This window comes from Neolamprologus multifasciatus, chromosome 22 (genome assembly GCF_963576455.1).
Source record: "Neolamprologus multifasciatus chromosome 22, fNeoMul1.2, whole genome shotgun sequence".
Lineage (NCBI taxonomy): Eukaryota > Metazoa > Chordata > Actinopteri > Cichliformes > Cichlidae > Neolamprologus > Neolamprologus multifasciatus.
Window position 1 is genome coordinate 19,794,285 of NC_140459.1, and position 22,947 is coordinate 19,817,231.

Here is a 22,947-nt window from a genome sequence, read left to right on the forward strand (position 1 = left end):
GAAACTGAACTGAGTATTTCAGAAACTGCTGATCTGCTGGGATTGGGCTGATACGAAGGCCATGGTCGCTCAAATAACCACTTGTTGCATACCATGCTATACCATGCTATGCAGAAGAGCAACTCTGAATGTGCAACATGTTGCACCTTGACGCAGATGAGCTACAGCAGTAGAAAACCACACTGGGTGCTGTTGCTGTCAGCTAAAAACAGGAAACTGAGGCTATTCAATTTGGTTTATAATGCATTATAAACACACAGAAAATAGAATTTAAAATGAATTCACTTTTTTTTTTTTAAATTGTCATGAAATTGTTAATAAAAATCTATGACAAGAAAATCTAAAGTCTTAAATTCACCACTGATCTGAGCCTCTGACATTTTTTACTGGGTCTTGACTCAATCAATCAATCAATCAATCAATCAATCGACTTGAAATGATGAACATACTCGTTGCCACAGGACAAAAATCGTGCCAGCTAACATTAAGAACATTGCTTAAAGAAAAAGGAGACAATGAGAATATAGAATTTCTATCTCTTGCTACTTTGTAAAAAAACATTTAGTCTGTGTGGGTTCTCTCCAGGTACTCCAGCTTCCTCCCACATTGCAAAGACCTACAGTTAGTGGGGTTAAGTTAACTGGTGATTCTAAATTGCCCATAGGTGTGAATGGTTGTCTGTCTCTCTGTGTTAGCCCTGCAACAGACTGGCAACCTGTCCAGGGTGTACCCTGCCTCTCGCCCTAAGACAGCGGGTATAGGCTCCAGACCCCAAGCCTCACTGAGATTACAAAATTCATTTTTCCAAGAGAGACCTGGCAGCAGAAATGACAAGTATACCACATAACAATATAAAAAGTAAACAAACAAATACACCTGACATATATTACAAATTACAAGGCAAGTGAATGCAAACATCCGACTCCTACGCACTAACAAAACATCGCAAGAGAAAAAGCAAAAGCAGTTTCACTGATCGAGAGAATTATTTTCTCAAAATGCAAAGAGAGAAAAAAGGTCGTAGCCACTGCAGTGTTGTTAGAGAACTCCTATAGGCTTCATCATTTCTACCATGCAGATGCCTTTAATTGGAAGAGGACGTGTGCACTTTCTTTTGATACGCATGAACACAGAACAGCCATCACTGACTCTCAAATCTCTGCCAGCATTACAGGACTGTAGAATTCAGGTGATCAGGTTAAATTAATACACACATAATTTGATCCAGCTTTTTCGTAATTATCAATCATATAAAAACATGTAACATATTTACCTAAGGGTTCCTGAAAAGGGTATGCACTCACTGGACACTTTAATAGGCACACCTTGCTAATGCCTGGGTTGGATCCGCTTTCACCTTCAGAACTGCTTAAATTCTTCATGGCAGATTCAACAAGGTGCTGGAAACATTCCTCAGGGATTTTGGTTCATGTTTATATGACAACATCACACAGTTGCTGCAGATTTGTTTGCTGCACATCCATAATGTGAGTCTCCTGTTCCACCACATCCACAAGGTGCTCTGTTAGACTGAAATCTGGTGCTTGTGGAGGCCGGTTGAGTGAACTGAACTGATTCTAGAAACCAGCTGAATTAAACTTTGTGATATGCCCCTTTATCATATGTAGCTTCAGTTTCCTGTTCTTGTCTGGCAGGAGTGGAACCTGGTGTGGTCTTCTGCTGCTGTAGCCCCTCTGCCTCAAGATTCAACATGTGTATTCAGTGACGTTCTTCTGTATAACTTTGTTGTAGTGAGTAATTTGAGTTGCATCCTTCCTGTAAGCTTGAATCAGTCTGGCCATTTTCTTCATTATTACCTCATTATTCAAAGCAGATGAGGCGTTTCCACCCAGAGAACTGCCACTCAATGGAAGTTGTTTTTTTAACCATTTTTTGTTAACTCTAGAGATGGCTGTGTGGGAAGACTACGCCCCCAAATTCACTTTAAACTTCAGCAGATCCTCTTGACCATTAGGTGTTTGCGTTAACAAGCCATACACATAATGAAAATGATTTCAAAGCTCAAATCACAGGCTGGAATTTAATTTGAAATGATATTCTGGCACATGTGTACCGCCAACATGCCAATGGATTGGAAAGTGGACCACTGCAAATAGCACAAAGTCACAAAGAAACCAGCTGAATGAGGATAAAAGCAACAAAACTGTTTCATAAAAAAGAACCTTTAATGAGCAGAGTTCAGTCTACAGATTTCTCAACTCTGACATCAGAGCACAAACAGTTCACAAAGAGTGGATGAGCTGCGCTGTTGACCAAATACACATCAACTGTGTCTACCCGTTTGTGAATCCTTCAGTGTTGAAATGAAACTACTGAAGCGTTGCAGAGTTTAATTGTGAGCAGCTGTTCCAGAAGCTTGGTTTAGATTGAAAGAGGAGCGATGTATTCACACCTGCACGTGCTGTTTTCTGATTAGTTCAGCTGTGACTGGATGATGGAGGACCAGTGGGAGCTGGTGCTATCCCATCAGGTTGTGAGGGTGGGTCTGAGATAGTGACAGAAGAACTTTGTGTCAGTACACTCCGAAATAATATAAAATAATAAATCTAGGACAACAGCGGAAAACACTCACACATGCCATTTGGAGCTCCAGGGTGTCGAGGAGCCATCGTTTGGGCATTTCCTCCTGCAGGCATCATTCGGTTAGGAATGGACTGGCCTAGGGAGGAAAAGGGATTAAAATTCAATGGCAGACTAACAGACAGAACTGAACCGATTTCTGTGACAGTGGATGCACCTTACAATGTGATCATGTTGTGGGTTTTATATAAAGAATTGAAGGGTTAACCATATTTATAGACTGATAGGATGCTTTCGGTGTCCATGTTCAGACCTGAATGCTGCATTGTGTAACCCGGCTGCCCTTGCTGCTCCCTCTGCTGGCGAACCTTCATCTCCACCTGCTTCAGCTGCTCAGTGTGGAAAGTCTGTCTTTCCGTCAGCAGCTGTTGCCGCTGCTGCTCTAACTGCATGGGACACGCATATGCACAGGTGTTAAGTACTGTTTTTGGTTTCTATGTGGACACAAACCTTTCAGAGATCTACTGGAGTGTGGAATTATAGCTCACAAATGAGCAACAAGACATGGAGTAGTTAAGTAAAGTTTCCCTATATAATAGAAGACATCGTTATCACTCACAGCCTCTTTCTCGCGGTCCATGATGGTTTCAAGTTCTTCGAAGTGTCTCAACTTGATCTCCAGCTTCTTCATCTGGGTCTCCACCAGCAGAGCAACCAGCGACTTGATCTTTCTCTCTTCTACTGCTGCCAAATGCTTCAAATACAGAGTAAAAAAAGACAGTGATAGAAGACAACAGTAGTTGGTATGGTGGTTGTAATAGCTAAGAATGTAGCACAGGTAAAACAACCACAGGAAGTGGAGACAAACACTGGGAAGTATACAGTATATTCTTCATATATCCCCAATCAATTATATGCAAAGTGGGAGAGTTTCCTTCAAGTAACCGTCAAGATATTTTACATCTGTTTTGGTTGCTAGGAAACCTGTGGAATAATGGGAAAAAAAAACCCAAACCCTCCACTTAAGCATTTCTTTAGTTTATATATGCGCGATTGGTTGGATTTTAAGCCAGTGGGTGGGCTTTACCTTGGCCTTCGTGGCAGCCGAGGACAGAGCTGCTGCTGCTGCCGTGGCAACGCTGCCCTCCACCAGCTCCAGCTCCATCCCTCTCCTCCCGTCGTCCCCATCCCCCTCCCGCCGGCCTGCGTTCTCGTCGCCATCTCCCCTTGCTGAAGCGCACACGAGAAAATTTCGTTATTAGAGCCGCTGATGCGTATATGCATACATACAATGCATATTCACTGTAGCGCACATATTGATGTACCATCTCTCTCCTCAGCAAGTATATTTTCAGCATTTTCTCTTTTGACTCCCTCCACTTTTGGCAAGCTGGGTTCCACCTGGAGCCCGTCAGTCCTGACAGTAACCTGAAATGCAAACACACGCTCAAGTTAAGCAACATACTCCACCAGCACACACAATAAACTCTCTGAGCTCCTACTGGTATATTACCTGATGAAGGTTAGAATTTGGCTCCAGTTTTTCTGCATCTACCGCTTCTATAAGATACAGAGCAATAAAATGTTACATTATGACAGCACAGTGAGAGAGTAATGTGCAATTTTGCCTTTCTATATTTCAGCATTACCATTTTTTTCTGGCTGGTTCAACATTTCAGAGGCTTTTTCTGTCGATTCCTCCTGCACTTTAGAAAACTCCTCTGAAAGCAGAAAGCAACAGTCACAACACACATTTTCCCTGTTTTGCAAACATTGTGTATACGATATACTATCTCAGAGGTACTTAAAAACCTAGATTACACAGAAATGAACTTTCTTCCCTCTGTAGTCTTACCCAATGCTGCCTTAGCTGCGGCTGATGCCACACGAGGATCCACCACAGATGCCAGAAAGGCCACGGTGCTCATAACAGGGTTCTCTGATTGGCTGAAAGGCACAGGCTGATATGCCAGTGGACCAAGAGACGCTGAAGAGTCTTCTAGGTAAGGGTCTTCTATCGGCAGACGGAGGAAGTGGAGGATACATTCGTCCTGCGTTCTGGAGCCCACGTGCTCTGAAACTTTGTTCCAGTCATCTCGGTAAACCTCTAAGGCCTGAGAAACGTAGAGGTGGTGATAGAGAGACCAAGACGAACAAGGCTTAAGGGCTTACGTAAAAGATCTCATTACATAAAAGAGCTCATAAATAAAAAATGCAAAATGCATGTGACGATAAAGTTACTGGTCTTACCTCTAACAGCAAAAGAGTCTCCTGCTCTGTCCACTCTCTTCCTGCACTCGCTCCTTTAGTCTGAGGCAAGTATCACAAATATGACAATAATTTAAGAATAAAGCCTGTATAACACTGTTATAAAACACATTCTGGTCTATTCTATGAGACACAGTGGAAGAGTGTCTCTTTTAAGGAATTTTGAGACTTGCTGTTAAACAAACCTCTCAAATTAAGACGTATCTTCAAGATTCATAACACTCCGCAAAAGTCTTGAGCTACACTTTAATACTTTGCTAGAAAAATGGGATGTGGATGCAGCGATTTATTAAAACATGTACACATGCATGGAAAAACTGACTTTGTACAATTATGATGAGCTTCAAAGTTTATATTTGTATGACCACCTTTATTCTTTAACACACCCTGAACAGTGCGAATGTGAGAGTGAATGAATAGTGGAATTGTAAAGCGCTTTGAATGTCTAGAAAAGCGCTATATAAATGCAATCCATTAACTCTCTTAGGCAGCTTTCTTGCAGTTTCTTTAAGTAGTCTTAAAGAATAATTCTCCAGGCTTCTTGAAGGACATTTAAAGCTCTTCTTTGGATGTTTGCTGCATTTTGTTCTGTTCTCTATCAGGCCTCCACTTGTCCGGTTTGCTCAATTTCTTTAAGGACACACTGCACACCATGCTTTGAAACGCCAATTCATCAGCTAAAAGCTCTTTCAGAATCACCTTGTTAGTGTAAAAACACTATTTTATGCCTGTCAAGCTGTGTTGTCTTTAGCATTTTTCACAGATTCGACTAAAGAAATGAGAACAAATTCTGTATTTTTGCGTCAGGCTGCAAGACACAAAGTGCCTGAAGATACTGGTTGTGTCAGACACAACACTGGTTCATCCCATGAGTTTGGTGCCTTTTTATTATTCATATGTGAGGTGGTTTAAGTGCCTTAAAATGCTCTAAAAATAATCAGGTAAGAGGACTGGACTGAAAATTGTTGAAAAAGTACCCACTTTCCAAAGAGAACTTTGGACAAAGTCTGGAGAACTATTTCTCAAGACTTGGCACCATGGAAGCACAACATAAAGAAATGAAAACTGGATCAAGACTTGTACTGAGCTGTAGTTGCTCTTTACTGTAAGCACCATTATAAACTATTTTTTAAAGTTTTTGTATTAACAGTGTAAGACCTTAGGGTGTTTCTTGGCGTAGATGTCAGTACGCAGACCAAAGTTTTGGCAGTCTGAAGGTTTCTCTCTGCTCTTTTCTGGGAAATACAACATGTGCTGTGAAGCTGACACCTGCGGAAATAAGTAAGAGTTTGTCAGAAGATGTTTCACATGACAAAAACTGTGTTTTAAACTTGTCTGTGCTGAGAGCTTTGCGCAACAGCAACACGACAAACCTGTAGCGGTTTGTGTTGCAGGGGGGCCAGCCCAGATGGCGTGTCAGCGAGTACGTTGAAGTGAGGGGTGGGTGGAGGTCCCATAGGGAGAGGCCTGCTCTCTGCATCCACTTGGTAGTTAATCAAACCCCACTGCTCCAGGAATGCATGAACCCTGGACACAAACATTTGTTTCATATTAATTCTAATCTGCTGTAGCTGGAACAGCCCCTATAGCTCAAACACATGTAAATACATTAACAAACTCAACATGTTTTAGACACAAATACTTATCAACTACAGAATCATTAACAATACATATACCACCTACTGCTCCTTTCCAGCATTAACAGATTTCATTTACTAACACATTCACAGATGAACACCTACACACTAAACCTAACTTAGCAGATGCAGCAGACACACATGACAGCAAACACCCACACGCACAAAGTTATACCTTATGAGGGCACAAACGTCTCCAGTCAGGTTGCGTCTACAGGATGTTGAACTGAGGTATTCCTGGGGGTTCAGCCGGTACGTGTCGATCATGAAGTTACGATATGCCAGGTAGCTGCAAAGGTGTAAAGACAGCTATACTGAGGCCTTCTCCATCATCTGTAATAGCGGTCAAGTCTAAACATCAGCAGTACTCACATTTCAGGAGTTTTTGACTTGTTCTTCCCATTGAAGAATTCAGGGAGTGCACGTTTCTCTATCGAGTGAATGCTGGACAAGATGCACAGGGAGCTTTTAGGTCTTTTGAATAAAATTAAGAGGTTCAGCATACAGGTAAATGCAAATACATATTCTTACCAGTTGTAATTGAACCATGATGTGTAGCTCGGTATTATTATGTGATGTGTTTGTTCTGTGATGTTTTCCTCTCCCTCTGATAGGCGTGGGATCTCTGCTCTTCCATCCTCATCTTCCTAAAGAGAGATGAGCAATACACAGAGAAATATTACTTTTTCAAATCTGGAAACTAAACCCAAAATTCCTACAATTAGAAACGTTTTAAGTGAGAGAAATGACATCATATTTACCCGTCCTGGGAAATCATCCTCCTGGTCGTCTGAAAAAAAAGACAGTGGTTACAAGGATGTAAAAAAAAAAAAAAAAAAATCACACATAAACATAAGAATGACATATTTAAAAAAAATATTTTAATGTTTCGAGACTTCTCTGTATGCATTTACGATGGCACAAGCATGCCTACCTAGGTCAGCCATGATCCCTCCTTTCACTGGAGTGTTCTCACTGTCCTTCTTAAGGTTGACTACATAGATCGGATAAGAAAATATTAAACACATTTAAACACTTTAAAGGAAATGTACACATTTTTAATGTGTTTTGGACATTGTCTTCAAGAGTTTCACCATTCTTGGGTAGTATGACCTCCTCCATGTTAGGCACAGGAATCGGGTCTTCCATGTCTTTGGTCAGGTCCTCTTCTGGCTCTTCGTCCTGTTGTCCACGCCTTCTCCTGTGTGTGAGCACACAAATCAACAGTGATACCTTTTGTGACAACCCAAAAGCACAGCCCCTTATTAAAAGAAACACCTATGTCTTACCCTTTCTTTCCTTTCTTCCTGCCTTCAGAGGAGGGAGGGGACGGGGAGCGCCTTCTCTTTTTGGAGGGTGTAGACTTTGGATCCTGTAACAAAAGGTTAAAGGCAGATGGAGAAAAACTAAAAACGGAATAGAGACTATTTTGAAAAAAAGAGCAAGATTTGCAACTTTGTGTCTGACAGCTGTTTTTCATCTCTAGGAGAATTGTCTGAAATGGGAAAAGAAGCGTGTCTGCTTACAATTCTGAGAACAAAAGAATCACACAACAGGATCACACCTGCTTTTTGTAGTTGATTAAACTGTTAAAACGTAAGCATGCATTAATAAAAGGGGAACTCCTTCCTAAGCCTACAGACCAGTGCCATTTTTTACTACTTCACACAAACCTGGTCGTCTTGGAGGTGAATACGCTGCCGGAGGATGACTGGCACATTCCTTTCGTCCACACAGTAGTCTTCCTCATTCATCCATTCGTTGAAAACATCCGTGTCCAGAATCCAACCAGCATGGACCTGGAGAACACGCACGCACACACACACCCACACAAATTGAATATTAATGAGTGATGCATACTTCTGTATCTCATCAAGTGTAAGAAATGAATACAGAGCATGCTAAATGAATAGGATTCAGTCAGCTGTAAAATTTCTGTAAATTTTTTAGACATTATATAAAATCATCTATTATTTATAGTACGTGTGGTTCCTTAATGTCCCCGCTGACAATCACATTCTGTCTGACAAAGAAAACTCAAGACAAACATCACTCAGTAACTGCAGCAGTAACTAACTCCTGACAGCATGATGTATGTGGTGCCACACTAACCCTCCAGGGCCTTTCTGGATGTGGCAGCTCTTCAACCTCTCCCTCAACATCACTCGATGACAGCCAACTATCATAACTGTAAGAGACAAGAGACGTTGTCACTTCATGCTGGTCAAGTGTTATGTGTGAGCACCTGTGTGTGTGTGTGTGTGTTTGTGCTTGCTTTACCTGTCAGGGTGCATGCCCCAGTGTACCAAGACATGCTTGTCTTTCCGCATGACAGGACGCATCCATTCATCTAAAAACAGATGTGTATACAAAATGTATTTAAGCTAAGTGGTAGGCATCATAACATCAGCAAACACATATACACATACAAACTTTAACTAACCTTCCTCTGTCGAGGGAGGGCAGGGGTATATGTGATGACTGGCAAGCGTTCTGTCCTCTGTAACAGTACCCTGCAGGGGGACAAACTGTGAATCAGTAGCACTGAAATCCAACTACTGTATCAGAGCTACATACATTTAGTCTCACTCTGAGCTACAAATAATCTCCTGCTTATTTGCAGTACTTTACCTGATGTTTGGTGATGATGCCAGTTAGTCTGCCGGCCAGATCCTGATCCAGTGTAGGGTCCAGATATACGACAGGCAATGACATGCAGTTGTTCTGTTGTGACAAATATTCAAGTTCGTGAAGGAACAGTCCTTGGTGTGTATGTGTGTGCAGTTGTGTGTATTGAGATTTGCAGTTTTCACCTGGATCAGTGCTTTTTCAATTGTACCAAACATCTCCACGTTCCTCTCAGTCCTTGATGGATTCTGTAAGTCAAACCTTCGCCTGTGTGAAAATAGGTAGAGAACAAAGAGATATTAAGGACACAGGTGGCAGCAAATGAGATCTGTTAGGGATCATATTAGGAAACTACCCACCAGCCCTGATCAAACTTGAACTTGTAAGCTGTGCCAAGAATGTGGCAGAGTCCATCACCTGGTCTCAAGTCAAGGAAGCACTGTGCCTGTAGAGAAATCAACAAGGTTTTCTTGTGGGTTTGGGTTATGGACATGAACAACTTTCATATTTGTGTGTTGTTGTTGTTTTTATCCTCTTCACTATTAAGTGTCACGCATACTTAGAGGCAAGCATTTGCTTCCACAATTTTAAACTCATCAATCAATAATCAGTCTACTACTACTTTAATACTCCAAGTACACTACAAAGTCAAAGTGAGGAACTTACAGCGACTTACAAGCCAATTCTATCAGGCATTTTAAAGTCACTTGGGACGACAATTAGATAGACAGTGAGAGATAGACTCACAGGCAGCTTGGTGAGTGCAGGGCTGGTAGCTTGTCGGCCAAATGCATCTTCTTGGAACTGGAGAAGCTGCAAGGTGACTGCAGCCAGGACCTGGCAAGATGGGGCATCCGCCAGAACATACTAACAAACAGAGAGGGTTTGAAATTAGATAGGAGTAGAATTTTTATTTATCGTGCCACTCAATACTCTATTATATACACAAGCTTAGGGCTGTATTTACATATGATACGACTGCGCTAGATTTGCACTTCACGTTTATATATTTTTCCTTTTGTGCAGGGTCCGCTGACTTAATTTCTCTATATCTAGACAGCCAGTGTGAACACATAACCGTATGTTTACGCTGTAACCCACTGGGCTTGCTAACAGGGAGGGGGAGCGGCTAGCATCTTGCTTAGCTTCCTGGTCGGCTAACTACCTTTTTGTAGTGCTTCCCGATCCACTGTCTCACCACTTCCAGCTGGGCTAAAGTATCCGGACTCTCCCAAAACCTAGCGGACGGGCTGCTGTCTTTTTTTCGGTGTGCAAATGCACCGGGGGTGGCTTGGCTTGTCCCGGGAATCCCGAGGTTTGTTCCTCCGGACATTGTGATCGTAATAAAACGTAATTATTTTTCAAACGTGAGAACAAAACTGGCTAGCGCCCTCGCTAGCGTTTGCGTTCTCGTGTTCCCTCGCGAGAACGCAAACGCAATTTAACGTAAGGCTTTTCAAATTAATTAAAATTTAACTGTCATTATTCTCTACAGTGTTGTGGCTTTATTTGCGCGTGTTCTTTGCTGATTTTTTATATAGAGGAAAATTAGATATTATCGTGTTTACAGAGGAATACACACGTTTGTTACTAGCAGGGAACTTTATTTTGAAGTACAAGGAAGGAACTGCGCAAGACGGAAAAACACTCAAGCAAGTAAAGACCAAGTGTCATTGGTTAGTACAACTCGTAAACATTTACTGCTCTACTAAATACGGCTGATTCTGGATGTCATTTGTCGTCAGTTACTCAGAGTTTTATGTTGCAATAACTTCCGTCATAATTTTCCAGCCGACATTCTCTGTCTGTCTTCACATTGGAGCGAACTGTGACTCCTGTCATTTTCTGGCAGTTACCTTCCGTTTATTACATGATTGCACAGAAACTGGTTTTCGTGCATTTTAACCATCGTGAGTACCATTATCTTATACATCATCTCACTCTAGGAACTCGTCCACGCCCTGAGATGTAATGGGTGTCCATGGTCTGACGACCTTTGTGGAGGGGAACAGACACTTCCTACAAGATGTGAAGTTTAGGGACAGTCGGCTCGTTATCGATGGCTGCAGTCTTTATTTCCGCCTGTACTTTAGCCACGGATTGGATCAGCTGCATGGAGGGGACTACGATGCCTTTGCTTCTCTGCTCACCCAGTTCCTCACTGCACTGGCAACCTGTAACATCCAGCCATATGTGGTTCTGGATGGAGGTAAAGATGCTTTATACAAGGCCGTCAAGTTAGGATGTTTCAAGTATGTACTTTTCTAGACATTTAAAAAAGGGGACAGCTTACATTATTTCTTTTTAAAATTTTTTTTAAGTTCTCTGTATTTGGGTACAACATCATCTAATATCTTCAATTTAAGTACTCACCTCATTTAGTAACCATTCCCCTTAATTTCAATAGGACATCTTAACTTCAGTCATCTTTATATTGCTTTTCATTGTAATAATCGATAGGTCTGTAGGTTATTAAATCATTATATCATTGAACTATATTCGATTTTTTATCCTTTACCTTTTCATGGATGCTTTTGTTGCTTATATCTTTAATCTGCACAAACCTAAAGCAAAAACCACTTTTCACATTAAATATTGCTATAACACCTGCAAACATCTGTTTTCCTTTTTTAATTATTATTAGGGATGGACCCCAGTAACAAGAAGTTTGATACTCTACGCCAGCGCCTGCAGTCCAAAATAAAAGAGGCAGACAACCTCTCTCACGGCCGCAATGGCTCTGTTCTCCCCATTCTTACAAGAGACGTCTTCATTCAGGTCCTCATCCAGAGTGGAGTCCCACTCATCCAGTGTCCAGCTGAGGCTGACTGGGAGATTGCGTGCTTGGCACAAGAGTGGAAATGCCCAGTGCTGACAAATGACAGTGACTTCTATATCTTTGACCTTCCAGGTTTGGGTAGTCTCTGGACTTTAACACAGATTCAAAATAGCCCTTTGGTGGTAACAGTATTTTGCAGTATGTATTTGCTCATGTGGTATCTATCTCAATTGTTTTCTGATCTTAGGAGGTTATCTGCCATTCCGTTTTTTCCAGTGGACCAACCTTAACGGTAAAGCCTCACAACGCTACATCTTAGCTCGCTGCTACACCACTGCCGGCCTGTGTCGCTTGTTCGGGGGCATGAACCCTGAGTTGCTCCCTTTGTGTGCTGTTTTGACTGGAAATGACTACGGAACTCCAAAAGATACTGAAACCCTTCTTTCTCTGTTAGATGCAAGTCTGTTAAGGAGAGGTGGCGGCAGGGGTAAAGGTAGATCACCCCCTTCTCGTATTGAAGGCCTCCTTCTTTGGCTGTCCTCTTTTAAAACTGTGGCTGAGGCCTTAGAAGAAGTGAGCAGCCTAATGGGGGAGGAAGCCTGTAAGGGCAAAAGAGGGCAGAAGGGTGGTCTCGCATCCAGGCTGCTGGCATGTATGCAGGAGTACCATATCAAGGCTCCGAGCTCTGTGGCCCGCTGGTTTTCTGGAGGTAAGGCATTTCAGGGAGGGCAGACCTCTGGGCCGGCACAGCTGCCGGAGTGCCTGTCGACAGCAGCACTTCAGGGTCGGCTTCCTCCCTTGGTGCTTGATGCTTTGGTGATGCGCAGGGTCCTTCTCATCCCGCAGGTGGAGAACAGTAAACTAGCTAGCAGCCACTGTAGTTCTAGAGCCATTCGGCAGGCGGTATACGGGATATTACTGCACAGATCTCAAGATAATGTAACTGAAGGAAGAGTTGGAGGTACACAGCCAATGAAGGGGCCAGGAGGTGAAATACAAGATATGAGGATGCAAGAAAACAGACAGGGAATGAGAGGTGGGCGAGGAGGAAGGGGGTGTGGAGGTAGGGGTCAGAGCATAAATGCAGCATTTAGCAAGGAACAAGCAGCTGGGTCATCAACAGTCCAGGCTCAGGGCGCTCCCATTTCTGTGGAAGAGTATGATCGCTTGGACCTGAACTTGAAGAAGATGGAAGTGGAGGCAGTCCCACTCAGAAACCATGTACACCTGGATGGACTTGGTCAGGTAAACATTTTTCAGAATCAGTATTTGTTTTGCATCTGTCTGGAGTTAGAAGTTTTCCACATGATCTGATTGTATTTTTCAATATTTTTTTCCAGGCTCCTGCAGCAGTCCGACTTGGTGCCCTGTTACAAGTCTTGGGCGTGAACCAGTCAGCCTTAGTTTCCATTCCTTTCCACCTGCAGCTGCCTGTAGCTGTGACAGGATTCTGGTTTCGAGAGGTCACACCGACACCCTCACAGCCCCAGGTGCAAGCTTTGGTCGTAGGCATGGTTTATGGAGAGGTCTTCTTGAACACACAGCTTGGAGCTATCCACTATCAACACACTGGTTAGTTGGATTGTATCCCTCCTGGTTTCTTCGACATGGTTAAAAAGACTAATATGCCTTAGTAACATGCCAAACTTTCATTTTTTCTTGTCATTACCTAAAAGCTTGTATTTGCTTTCAAACACTGCAGTTCCGCAGCCAAACTGGGCTCTGGAACATAAAGTGTGTGCAGGGCTAGATCGACAACGTGTGAGACCAGGTGAGAGACGGGGAGTAGATATTGGAATGGCTCACAGTTTCAGCCAATGGCAGGCCTGCCTTTGGAGTGCACTTTGTCTAAATCAGCTACTGCTGCTGCCGCTACCAGAACCTCATCTCTCATGGTAAGTACTGTATGTCAGGGACATACAGTAAAAGAAAATGGTACTCTGTATGCATTAGAACTAGAGGTGCAACCAACAAACAGGAGCTGGCAAGGAAAAAGAGAATTATCTCTAGATTTACATGTAGAAAGCTTTAATTACATTTGACGTGAGTTTTGGGTTTTTCTGCTAAGCTTACACAAATGGGGTGATAATAATTATATGTGATATCTGTCCACAGTCATACCACGATGGAAAAGAGTATTTTTTTAGAGTACATTTTTGCATCTTTGTTGCCTTGTTCTCACTCCCTCTGTCTCTCAGGTTGTTCAGTGGTACGCTGGTGCACGGCCTCGTCAGGTATCTGAAAGGAGGCCGAGATGCTGAGTCTCTGCTGCCTGGGGGATCTTTGTCTGCGCAGCTCTACTCCTCCCTGCTGAAAGCTGTGAGGAACTGCAGTTCCAAAGCCACTCACTCATCCTCAGAATCAGGGAGGAGGGGGAGAGGCAGAGGGCGGGGAGGGAGAGGAAGAAGAGGGAGAAGTGGAAGAGGAAGAGGAGCTCAGGGAGGGGGGAGAGATGCTAATGAGATAAACAACCGGTTTGCTCTCCTTATGAGCGAGGAAGAGTCTGATGATGACGATGAGGATTATTGATAGGGAGACAGAAAAATTAACAGATGGATAAAAGACACTTGCTCGGGGGCCAAATTAAGGAAGGCCTGTCAGTGGTTTACAACAGTTGCTCAGGGAAAATGACAGCTCTTAATGTTTACCACTGTGTATGTTGCACTAATTTAACTTCCTCTAGTCATAATGGTTAATTATGCATTGCCATCTCGAGTAATGTCTGTAAAGACATACGTTCATATCAGAACATCAGTTTTTCCACAAATTACACAATTTTAGCATCATTATGCATCATGAGCTTTTATCAAAGTAATCTTACTCTAATGAATGCACTTGTTTCCAGCTTCCCAGTTTTATTTACATATTCGAGCACAACATTTAAACAGTCACAGAGATCCTAGTTTTCATCAGTAACATGAGCAGAAAGTTGTATGGCAGCTAATGAAAAAGTCTGGAGCATTTTATAAAATCTTACATTTTCTTCATTTCATTGCAGCTGCCTTATGTTTCACTAACTTGGTGCTCTTATATTTTTAATCATATTTGTATTTGAAAAGGAATGGAAACGTGTTTTTAAACCATCACACTATGTGTTTTAATTGCAACTGCTTATAGCTAAGAATACAATGTTAACGCTTTCTCTTTAAAGGCACAACACAAAGCTACTGAACAGTAAGATGCTACACCAGTGTTAAATCAGCACACAGCCAAGAGTTAAATACTTACAGATGCTGTATCTACACTTTGACACAGAATATTTTACAGCCCATAAAAATTCTAATTTTACAGTGTTTTGTATAAGGACCAAATAAAATAAAATAAAATATAAACCCAGCCAGTATTTGACTGGTTTTTCTTTCACAAACTGATTTACACACATTAAATTCAAACAGCAAAAAAGTTACATCGTAACAAGAAAATGACATGTGAATATACAATATGAAATGCTCACACAGCAGTTCAATGGTTAGCACTGTCCCCTCACAGCAAGAAGGTCCTGGGTTTGAATTGACAGGACCTTCCTGTAAGCAGCCAAACTACAGAAGGGATAAAAAGATAAGCAAACAGAGTAAACCACATAAACTAAGAAAAACATTAAAAAGCATAAGAACTTTTTTTTTTGATGAATTTGGGAAAACTTCCCGCTGGCCCTTGAAAATTTGCACAAGTCCCTCAAATGCTATTTTCTGAGCACTGAAAAAGAAAGAAAAGTGTTTAAAATTACAGTTAGGTCCATAATTTGTTGAATAAAGACACAATTTATGTACTTTTGCTCCTGCACACCACTACCACCACATAAATCAAATAATCAAGATGTGACTGAGGTTCAAGCCTTCAGGTTTAATTCAGGGGGTTTAACAAAAAGTATGCATTAACTGTTTTGGTATTGCATTTTTTTGCGCAGTCCCCCATTTTTTAGAGGTTCAAAAAGTAATTGGACAATTGGCGATCATCTAGTTTCATCACTAGATGAGCTCTGTTCCATTTCAATTTCATGACATGTGACACAGTCATTATATCTAAAGTTGATTCAAAGTCTCAACATTTGTATTTTATAATTCTTCACTGTTTTGTTTGGAGGGGTTTTTACATAATGAGGCCCAAAGAGATGTTCATACTAGTGAAGTATCCAGAAACACAAAAATACACCTATCAGAAACTTTAGGAGTGGCTTTTTAAAAAGAAGCAATGCACCAAAGGACCAAAAAGACCACAAAAGACAACTAAAGTAAACGAGGACAGAATTATTTTTGTGGCTAACAAAAACTCCTTCAGAAAATCTAAAGAAAACTATGCTAAAAACATCTAAAAGAGCCTGTACAGGTCTAAATAAATCTTTGGACAGATGAGACCAGGATGAATTTGTACTAGAATGATGGGAAGAGAAACCTATGGAGAAGGAGAGAAACAGGTCATGATATGAACCGTACCCCATCATCTGTCAAAGATGATGGAGGCAATGTTAGTATGGGCATGTTTGGCTGCAAATGAACCACGGTAACTAGCATTTGTTGCTGCTGTCACACCTGAAAAAGCATCAGTAAAAGCCCTTCATGCAGCCAGTGAGTCCAAAGGGTTTTCATTCAAGTATTAAAAATACAGTACAGGCCTATTTGTGTTTTTGGCAAATTGATATACTTTTATATGGTATAATAATAAGGGGTGGTGATGGTTGGTAGGTAACATGATGGCATCAAAATATCTGATATCAATATATATGTCTAGGGGCCTATCCTGTACCTCTGTGCTGAGTTTGGTTGCTTAACTCCTGATGGTCTCAGAGGAGCGTGCAGTCAAAGAAACAAATGCAGGAATACAAAGATGGTCTCCAGGTTTGACGTTAATTACTTAGGCTGCCATTTTCAAAGGCTCCAATGTATGAAAATGTAAACCCCTCTGAATTATAGCTGCCAGTCTGATCATCTTGATTGTCTAATTCAAAATATACTGGAGTTATGTACAGAGGCACAGTTACAGTTTGTCCAATGAATTACTGGATCCAACTGGATCCATCCATCCATGCAACATCAAACAAAAATGACCTTACATAAACCCACGTATTTCAGCTACGTTTATATGTGAATTAAAACATTCAAAGACCAAAGTTAGAAGCAACATTTCTCTCATCCAGAACACAGACCCTGTCTGGGCAACAAGATGCAAACAAAAACTACCCACAGCTCATCACTGAGTCCTGCTGCTCTCTCACTGTTGCTGCCATTCACTGAGCAGTAGGTAGAGACAGGTCAACAGTGTGACAGCAGTATTTTCCGTAGAGTTGTTGGCAGGCTTTTTAACAGGCCTTCAGATGAATATCTAAATCCCAAATTTTAAATCCTACTACCTATCCAGAGAATGGATAGATGAAACTAGTGTCCAGCCCAAAGGATTAGGACATACAATTTTGGAGTGGCCAAAAGGAAACTGCCTACTTCACTGGCTAAAGAACATAACCACTTTACAGCCTAACCCTTACTATGAGCTCCTTTCTGAAAAACAAGCCCACAGAAATCAGTTCACTGGCTGTCAGAACTGTTGACAAGCATCGCAACTCAATATACGAGTACACTTAAACTACCTCTACTGCTATGAGGATGATGAGGCTGAGGAAGATGATGAGGCAGTGGCTGCAGCATGTGGCTGAGAGTCTATGAGGTCCATGTCTTCGTCTTCGTTGACTCCGCAGGTGTCGACCACACAAATCAGGCAGCTTGTGACAGGAAACGCTCGCACCTTGTTGCAAGTCACCCACCTGAGCGAAGAAGAAAATCAGAATATTTTGATTCAGCGTTTAAACAAGTTACTACTTAACTGTATAGATTTACAGCCTGCGTTGCCCAGGTGACTGAATTGAACAATGTTTTGTGAAGAAATGCAACTCAAATGGTTTGACAGCATGTTTATGAGTATTTTTTTACTAGTATGATTATTAGCTAATACGCTATTACACCTATTAGCAATATATACCCAGCTAGAGTAACCACCAAAAACAACTAAGGAATTAATGAATAAAATAGCCAGACCTGAAAATTTAATGAAAATGTCAATGAAGAAGGTGGTCATGTGGTGTTCACACACTACTGATATAGACTTCAGCAGTATCAATCAAATTGTATTATTTGGGTAGTATTCAGTTAATAACCCAACCTGTCAGTATCAGTGTGGTATTCCAGGGCGTGTCCAAGGCGTCCCACTCCTTGGAATCCTGCCAGCACATAGATGATTTCACCAACTGCCGCACACTTCACAGTTACACCTCGCCACGGCATAGGTGAAGCGCCACGCCACTCGTTAGTTGCAATATCATAGTATTCAACCGAGTCCAGTCCACCTAGAAACACACACACAGACAGTTGTGCATACGATTGCATATTAGGGCCACTGAAGGTAGGAACAAAATGACGGGGAGTGCATGGGCGGTATAAAAATCTGGGGGGACGATGAATTACCTATTGCTCCCTGCCCTCCAACAGCATATATCCTGTTGTTTACAACCACCAGTCCGTGGTTCTTCCTGGCCTCTCTCATCCCACATAACTCCCTCCATCTGTGAAAGGCAAAAATTGAGTGGAGCAGGCCAATGGCACTTTAAATGGACACGTTAAGAAGCGTTGTATGATATATGTTTGTTTGACTCACTGTTGCGTGTTGGGGTCGTAGACCTCACAGTTGTTGAGCACTCTGCCAGAGACATTGTTCCCCACCGTTCCTCCACAAACATAAATGAGCCCGTTGGCTTCCACGGATCCATGGCTGCAGCGCGCCATCAGCATACTTGTTTTGATCTGCCATGACTCTGTCCTGGTGTCGTAGCATTCGAAAAGGTCCAGGGCTGAGCTGCCTGTAGGCACATGTTGGTGGTCAGTCAACCGTGAAGAAATGATTATCTATGCTTTAACAAGACATCTTTACTATTTAAATGTTCCTACATTTTTAGAGAATGTAATAATAGTAGCACAAACCAGCTTACTTTCCCCATCCCATGTCTGCATCTCTTTGAGTAGTTGCACAAGATCCCAGAGTCTCTCATTTTTAAACCTTTTCTCCCCTCACTTCATGCTTACCTACTTCTGATCCCCCAGATGTATAGATCTTTCCCTGGGCAGCGCAGGCAGCCAGACTGTCGCGAGGTGTGGGTGGACCCAGCTTGGAGTACCAGCTGTCCTTCAGGACGTTGTAGCAGTCCATACGCTTGATGGGAAAGAGCTGTGAGCCACCCAAAATGTAAACCACATTGTCCCAGAAGACAGCTGTGGCGTCACGGCGCTTTTCAAAGGGGCAGCGGATGTCGGTCCAGCTAGAGTCCTGTATGGAAAACCATAGTAAACATTCCCAAATATGATTTCAACAGACCTGACTAAACTCAAGTCTCATAGAGTGTTTTGTGAACCAAAGAACGGATTAGGTGTCTGTAAAATTAAAACCTTTTTTAAAAAAACAAAACAATCTTATCTTTAGCTTATTAATTATACTGTAATACTCAAGAGCACATATCTGCACTCCCTTTAATTGTTCTTTGGTGTGATTGCCCCTGTGACTATAACTCATTAGCATTTGCAGCCCAGTACCTTCGGGTTAAAGTAGCGGCAGGACTGAGGCTGTGAGCCACCAAACAGAGCAATGCGGTAGTCATGCTTCTTGCGTCGTGGCCGACTGCTCTCTCCCAGGTCTTCACGGTCTTCCAGGGAGAGCAAGTGGTAACGCATCCCACCTTGGAGAAAAGCGCTGGTTATTTTGTTTTGTGTGTGTGCTCAAGTAAAGCGAGCAGCCCTTTGAGGTAATGAAATACCCAATATATGTTATACATCTATCTTTTGCTATCATAATAATGTATGATGTAGATCATTTAGATTAAGATTCAGCACTTCTACGACTCCAGGGCATGCATAGAATTATCAAGTCTTTCAAGTATTTCACATTTTGTTTTAGAGAGTGTTAGACTTGGATCAAATTGGAGTGAATTTATTTTCCACAATTAATCAAAACGCAATAATCCACAATGACAAAGTAAAAGGAAAGAGTTATGAAATTTTCCATTTACTGAAGTATTCAGATCCCGTATTATGAGCTCTGGTGCAATCTACCTGTTAGTGGTTTATACAGTTTAACTCGTCCCTCTACAAGCAATATAATAATTGGACGGGACGCAATTACTAAAGACTCACACCCATCTGAAAACAAAGAGGTGAAGTTGAGTTGAACTCTCCGCAGACCTGTGAGACAGGACTGTGCCAAAGTATAGATCTGGGGAAGGATTACAAATATTTTTAAAGCACTAAAAGCAGCCTCAGCCATGCTTATATGGAAGAAATTTGGAATAACTAACAGGCTTCCTGAGTAATGTGAAACAGAGCGTCTTAGTTAAACAGGTGGCTAAGACCTCAAGAGTAGGCCTGCAGGGAGTTCACCAAAAAGCAGCAGATAAGTTCAGTGTTTTGGGGAAAGAAGTCACTGAGCAACTAACCTTCTGAACAATTCTGCTGAGAAAAATTAGAGAAACTTCCAAAAGCAAGGGCTCTAGGATAATTCCAAGTAGACTGGACCCAAGGGTGCCGCACGAGAAGTCTAAATACTTCCATATAAATGAGATATTACTCCTTTAATGCATTTATAAAACATTCTTAAAACCTTTTTTTTTTGCCAGTGTGAACTGCTTGTGCTTTTTTTGTCTATCGACATGAATGAGACAGTTAACTTTGTCTGCTCATTTTGTTCACTTGAAATGTAGAATTTGTACATGTGTGCACGTGTTTTTGACTCTTCCAGCTCACCGATGACCATCTTGAGGCACTGTGGATTGTCCTGGATGAGGGGCTCGGCCTGGACAGTCTTGGAGAGGAATGTTTTGGAAACCAGTGGAAAGCGAACACACCCCAACACCTCCACCATGTACTGCTTTCTGTTACACACATCATACTTCAGCCAGCGCACCGCGGCATCATAAATCTGAGCACAATGCAACAGAAGAACATGTTAACAAATTTTTGGTGACAGACGTCTTCTTTGGCACAAATATATTTAAAGGACGTATACACGCGTACCTGGGCCTCAGCACGGACGGTGAGTTTGTCCTGGTGCAGCAGATGTGTGAGCTGCGCAACATCCAGTTGCAGAAATTCATCCAATTTATAGACTTCAGTGAAGTGAATCTGAAAAAAATCATCTGCAGCCACCTTCAGCTCTGGACAGTCCATGCAGTCTGCAAGGGCTGAAATGCCTACAGGAGAACAGAACAAGAGTAAGTAAATATCATGTGTAACACAAATGGAAGGTCTGTATTTGTATTTGTGCACTCACCTAGGCAGTTTGTTGCATCAATCTGTCCTTTAAGGAACTCCACACACATCCTCTTCACAGGTTCAATCTGATACTGATTGGCTGCATCCAGCAGTGACTGGACATTACTACTGTTCACTGAGATTCTGACACACACAGACAAACAAAAAACAAACATGCCTCTCTCAAGAAAAATGCTTCTGTTTTTTTTTATTTTATCTGTAATAATTAATTTGGTACACAATTCTTACCTTGCAGTGTAGATAAATTCAATCAGCAGCTCAATAATCTCAGGCTCAGCACTCCTGAGCTCTACCTCGTGGGACATTGACTCCATCATTCTGGCTAGAAGTAAAGAAAATATAACAAACACAAATATAACAAGTGTACTAGCACTACATGACAACATCACTGTCAGTGTGTCAAGATGGGAAGCAGTAATAAATAGATTATGCATAAAAATACATAGTAATCGTTATAGGGGTGGTCATAAACTTTCAGCTTTTGTGCCATCTTTATTGAGAAACACACAATCAATGTAATTACTTAAACAGACTAATCCCTATGTTTGCCTTTATTAGATTAGGAGTGGGCAGATGACACTAAGTAAAATATTCAGTTTTTCTGCAGTGAGGACACAGCCTTTGGGGTGTGGAGGTGCAATACATGCTCTCCTGGCATCTACTTTTACATAAAAAAAATTCTTTCCTTTTGCTCATTCAACTTTTAAAAGCCAAAAACAGGAATCCACTGATTATTTATGCAACATATATCTGCATCTACTACCTTCTAAAATATAATAAGAAATCACACTCTTGCTCCCTCAATATGCCGCCATTGGTCTTGGTTTGTGTTTGTCAGACTTACTGGTGAACATGAGGCTAAAGAAGTGGCTGGCAGCAGCAAGCACCACTCGGTGGGCAGGGAAGTGCTTTCCCTGAACCACCAGGGTCACATCACAGAGAGTACCCTGCAAATCACACGCAGTAATCAGGTGTCAGAACAGAGGAAATGCCTAATGTAAAGCCCTCTTAAAGATATTCAGCCTGGTACTTTTGGTTCGTGTTCCCTCTCTCTCTCCCGCACACACACTCACACCTGTTTTCTCAAATTGTTCATGACTCCCATGATGCTGGACAGTTGCCTGTACTCCTCTTTGGTGGCACACTTTCTCTCGCCCTTCTTTTTTGAGCTTGACGCCTTCTCTGGAGAAGCCATCCCCGTCATGTCAGTCTGACTACTTGACGGAAAACGAAGGAAAAAATGAAGGATTTTGGCACCAACGCTAACAGTATGACTACGGCGTACAGCTGTAGTCTCTTTGTTGTCGCTTAGCTACAGGCAGCTTGCCTGCAAACCCCGACAGCAGTTTGTTGTAAAGGCCGACAACTTCACGGCGGCTTCTACATATGGATAAATTAATTTGTCTGCCAGGGGTTAAAAAACAAAACAAATAAGCACAACGTGTTAGCTTAATTGTTCATTCGTGTAGCTAGAACTCAATTTTTTCTGGTTGTTGTGATGCTCTTCTTCTGCTTCTTCTTTTTCCGTCTTTTTCGCCTTCTTCTGTGGTCTGCACAGAATGTCGTAATGCTGCCCCCTGTAGCCTGGACAAAAATCCTGTATTACAACTCTGAGACCAAGAAGAGTTGTGAAATAAGCCCAGCAGTTCGTTTTGGTTTTCATAAACAGCAGGTGTCAATAAAACAAAAGTTTCTCTATAGCTCTATAGTACAGTTGGGATACAGCTAATTTCACCTGGAGGAATAATATGTCAGTGTCTCCGAGTAACTGTAGAAAAGGCTGTTTCTTACC

General features: G+C 41.9%; 3 protein-coding genes across 4 annotated transcripts; 1 reads left to right on the plus strand and 2 right to left on the minus strand.

Annotated features, from left to right (window-relative positions):
• Positions 1-2,165: 2,165 nt before the first annotated feature.
• Positions 2,166-10,508, minus strand: smarcc1b (SWI/SNF related BAF chromatin remodeling complex subunit C1b). Its single transcript, XM_085148150.1, has 28 exons — positions 10,240-10,508; positions 9,822-9,941; positions 9,434-9,519; positions 9,260-9,341; positions 9,078-9,170; positions 8,890-8,959; positions 8,727-8,796; positions 8,559-8,634; positions 8,120-8,245; positions 7,736-7,818; positions 7,541-7,647; positions 7,381-7,440; positions 7,208-7,236; positions 6,978-7,093; positions 6,819-6,890; positions 6,622-6,735; positions 6,183-6,336; positions 5,968-6,078; positions 4,792-4,851; positions 4,397-4,655; positions 4,191-4,262; positions 4,055-4,101; positions 3,867-3,969; positions 3,629-3,771; positions 3,161-3,295; positions 2,855-2,987; positions 2,594-2,680; positions 2,166-2,506 (listed from the first exon to the last, which is right to left on the minus strand). The coding sequence occupies exons 1-28, from the start codon at positions 10,405-10,407 to the stop codon at positions 2,439-2,441; spliced, it is 2,844 nt and encodes a 947-aa protein (XP_085004276.1). The 5' UTR covers positions 10,408-10,508; the 3' UTR covers positions 2,166-2,438.
• On the plus strand, positions 10,251-16,074 carry aste1b (asteroid structure-specific endonuclease 1b). Its single transcript, XM_085148151.1, has 7 exons — positions 10,251-10,389; positions 11,021-11,283; positions 11,719-11,985; positions 12,101-13,098; positions 13,194-13,425; positions 13,556-13,748; positions 14,052-16,074. The coding sequence occupies exons 2-7, from the start codon at positions 11,046-11,048 to the stop codon at positions 14,380-14,382; spliced, it is 2,259 nt and encodes a 752-aa protein (XP_085004277.1). The 5' UTR covers positions 10,251-10,389; positions 11,021-11,045; the 3' UTR covers positions 14,383-16,074.
• On the minus strand, positions 15,484-22,365 carry LOC146493391 (kelch-like protein 7). Of its 2 annotated transcripts, XM_085148153.1 has the most exons (13): positions 22,231-22,365; positions 22,000-22,102; positions 21,384-21,477; positions 21,154-21,278; positions 20,898-21,073; positions 20,628-20,802; positions 19,425-19,567; positions 18,921-19,161; positions 18,496-18,697; positions 18,306-18,403; positions 18,004-18,187; positions 17,435-17,608; positions 15,484-15,549 (listed from the first exon to the last, which is right to left on the minus strand). In XM_085148153.1, the coding sequence occupies exons 1-12, from the start codon at positions 22,357-22,359 to the stop codon at positions 17,443-17,445; spliced, it is 1,836 nt and encodes a 611-aa protein (XP_085004279.1). In that variant the 5' UTR covers positions 22,360-22,365; the 3' UTR covers positions 15,484-15,549; positions 17,435-17,442. The 2 variants fall into 2 exon arrangements, with proteins under 2 accessions (XP_085004279.1, XP_085004278.1); XM_085148152.1 differs by having other exon boundaries at positions 15,484-17,608.
• Between the last annotated feature and the right edge of the window lie 582 nt (positions 22,366-22,947).

What these genes read in the sequence shown, in the direction of transcription:
- smarcc1b (XM_085148150.1), bottom strand. Translation starts at nt 10,407, where the DNA reads ATGTCCGGAGGAACAAACCTCGGGATTCCCGGGACAAGCCAAGCCACC. An exon ending in GACGTTTGTGCCCTCATAAG is followed by an intron (nt 6,337 to 6,621) that starts GTATAACTTTGT and finishes GTTTGTGTCCAG; the next exon opens with GGTTCATGCATTCCTGGAGC. An exon ending in TGGACCGCGAGAAAGAGGCT is followed by an intron (nt 2,988 to 3,160) that starts GTGAGTGATAAC and finishes TGTCCCATGCAG; the next exon opens with TTAGAGCAGCAGCGGCAACA.
- LOC146493391 (XM_085148153.1), bottom strand. Translation starts at nt 22,359, where the DNA reads ATGACGGGGATGGCTTCTCCAGAGAAGGCGTCAAGCTCAAAAAAGAAG. An exon ending in CCGTCCGTGCTGAGGCCCAG is followed by an intron (nt 20,803 to 20,897) that starts GTACGCGTGTAT and finishes CATTGTGCTCAG; the next exon opens with ATTTATGATGCCGCGGTGCG. An exon ending in GTGCCTCAAGATGGTCATCG is followed by an intron (nt 19,568 to 20,627) that starts GTGAGCTGGAAG and finishes CTTTTCTCCAAG; the next exon opens with GTGGGATGCGTTACCACTTG.
- aste1b (XM_085148151.1), top strand. Translation starts at nt 11,046, where the DNA reads ATGGGTGTCCATGGTCTGACGACCTTTGTGGAGGGGAACAGACACTTC. An exon ending in CTATATCTTTGACCTTCCAG is followed by an intron (nt 11,986 to 12,100) that starts GTTTGGGTAGTC and finishes TTCTGATCTTAG; the next exon opens with GAGGTTATCTGCCATTCCGT. An exon ending in CCAGAACCTCATCTCTCATG is followed by an intron (nt 13,749 to 14,051) that starts GTAAGTACTGTA and finishes TCTGTCTCTCAG; the next exon opens with GTTGTTCAGTGGTACGCTGG.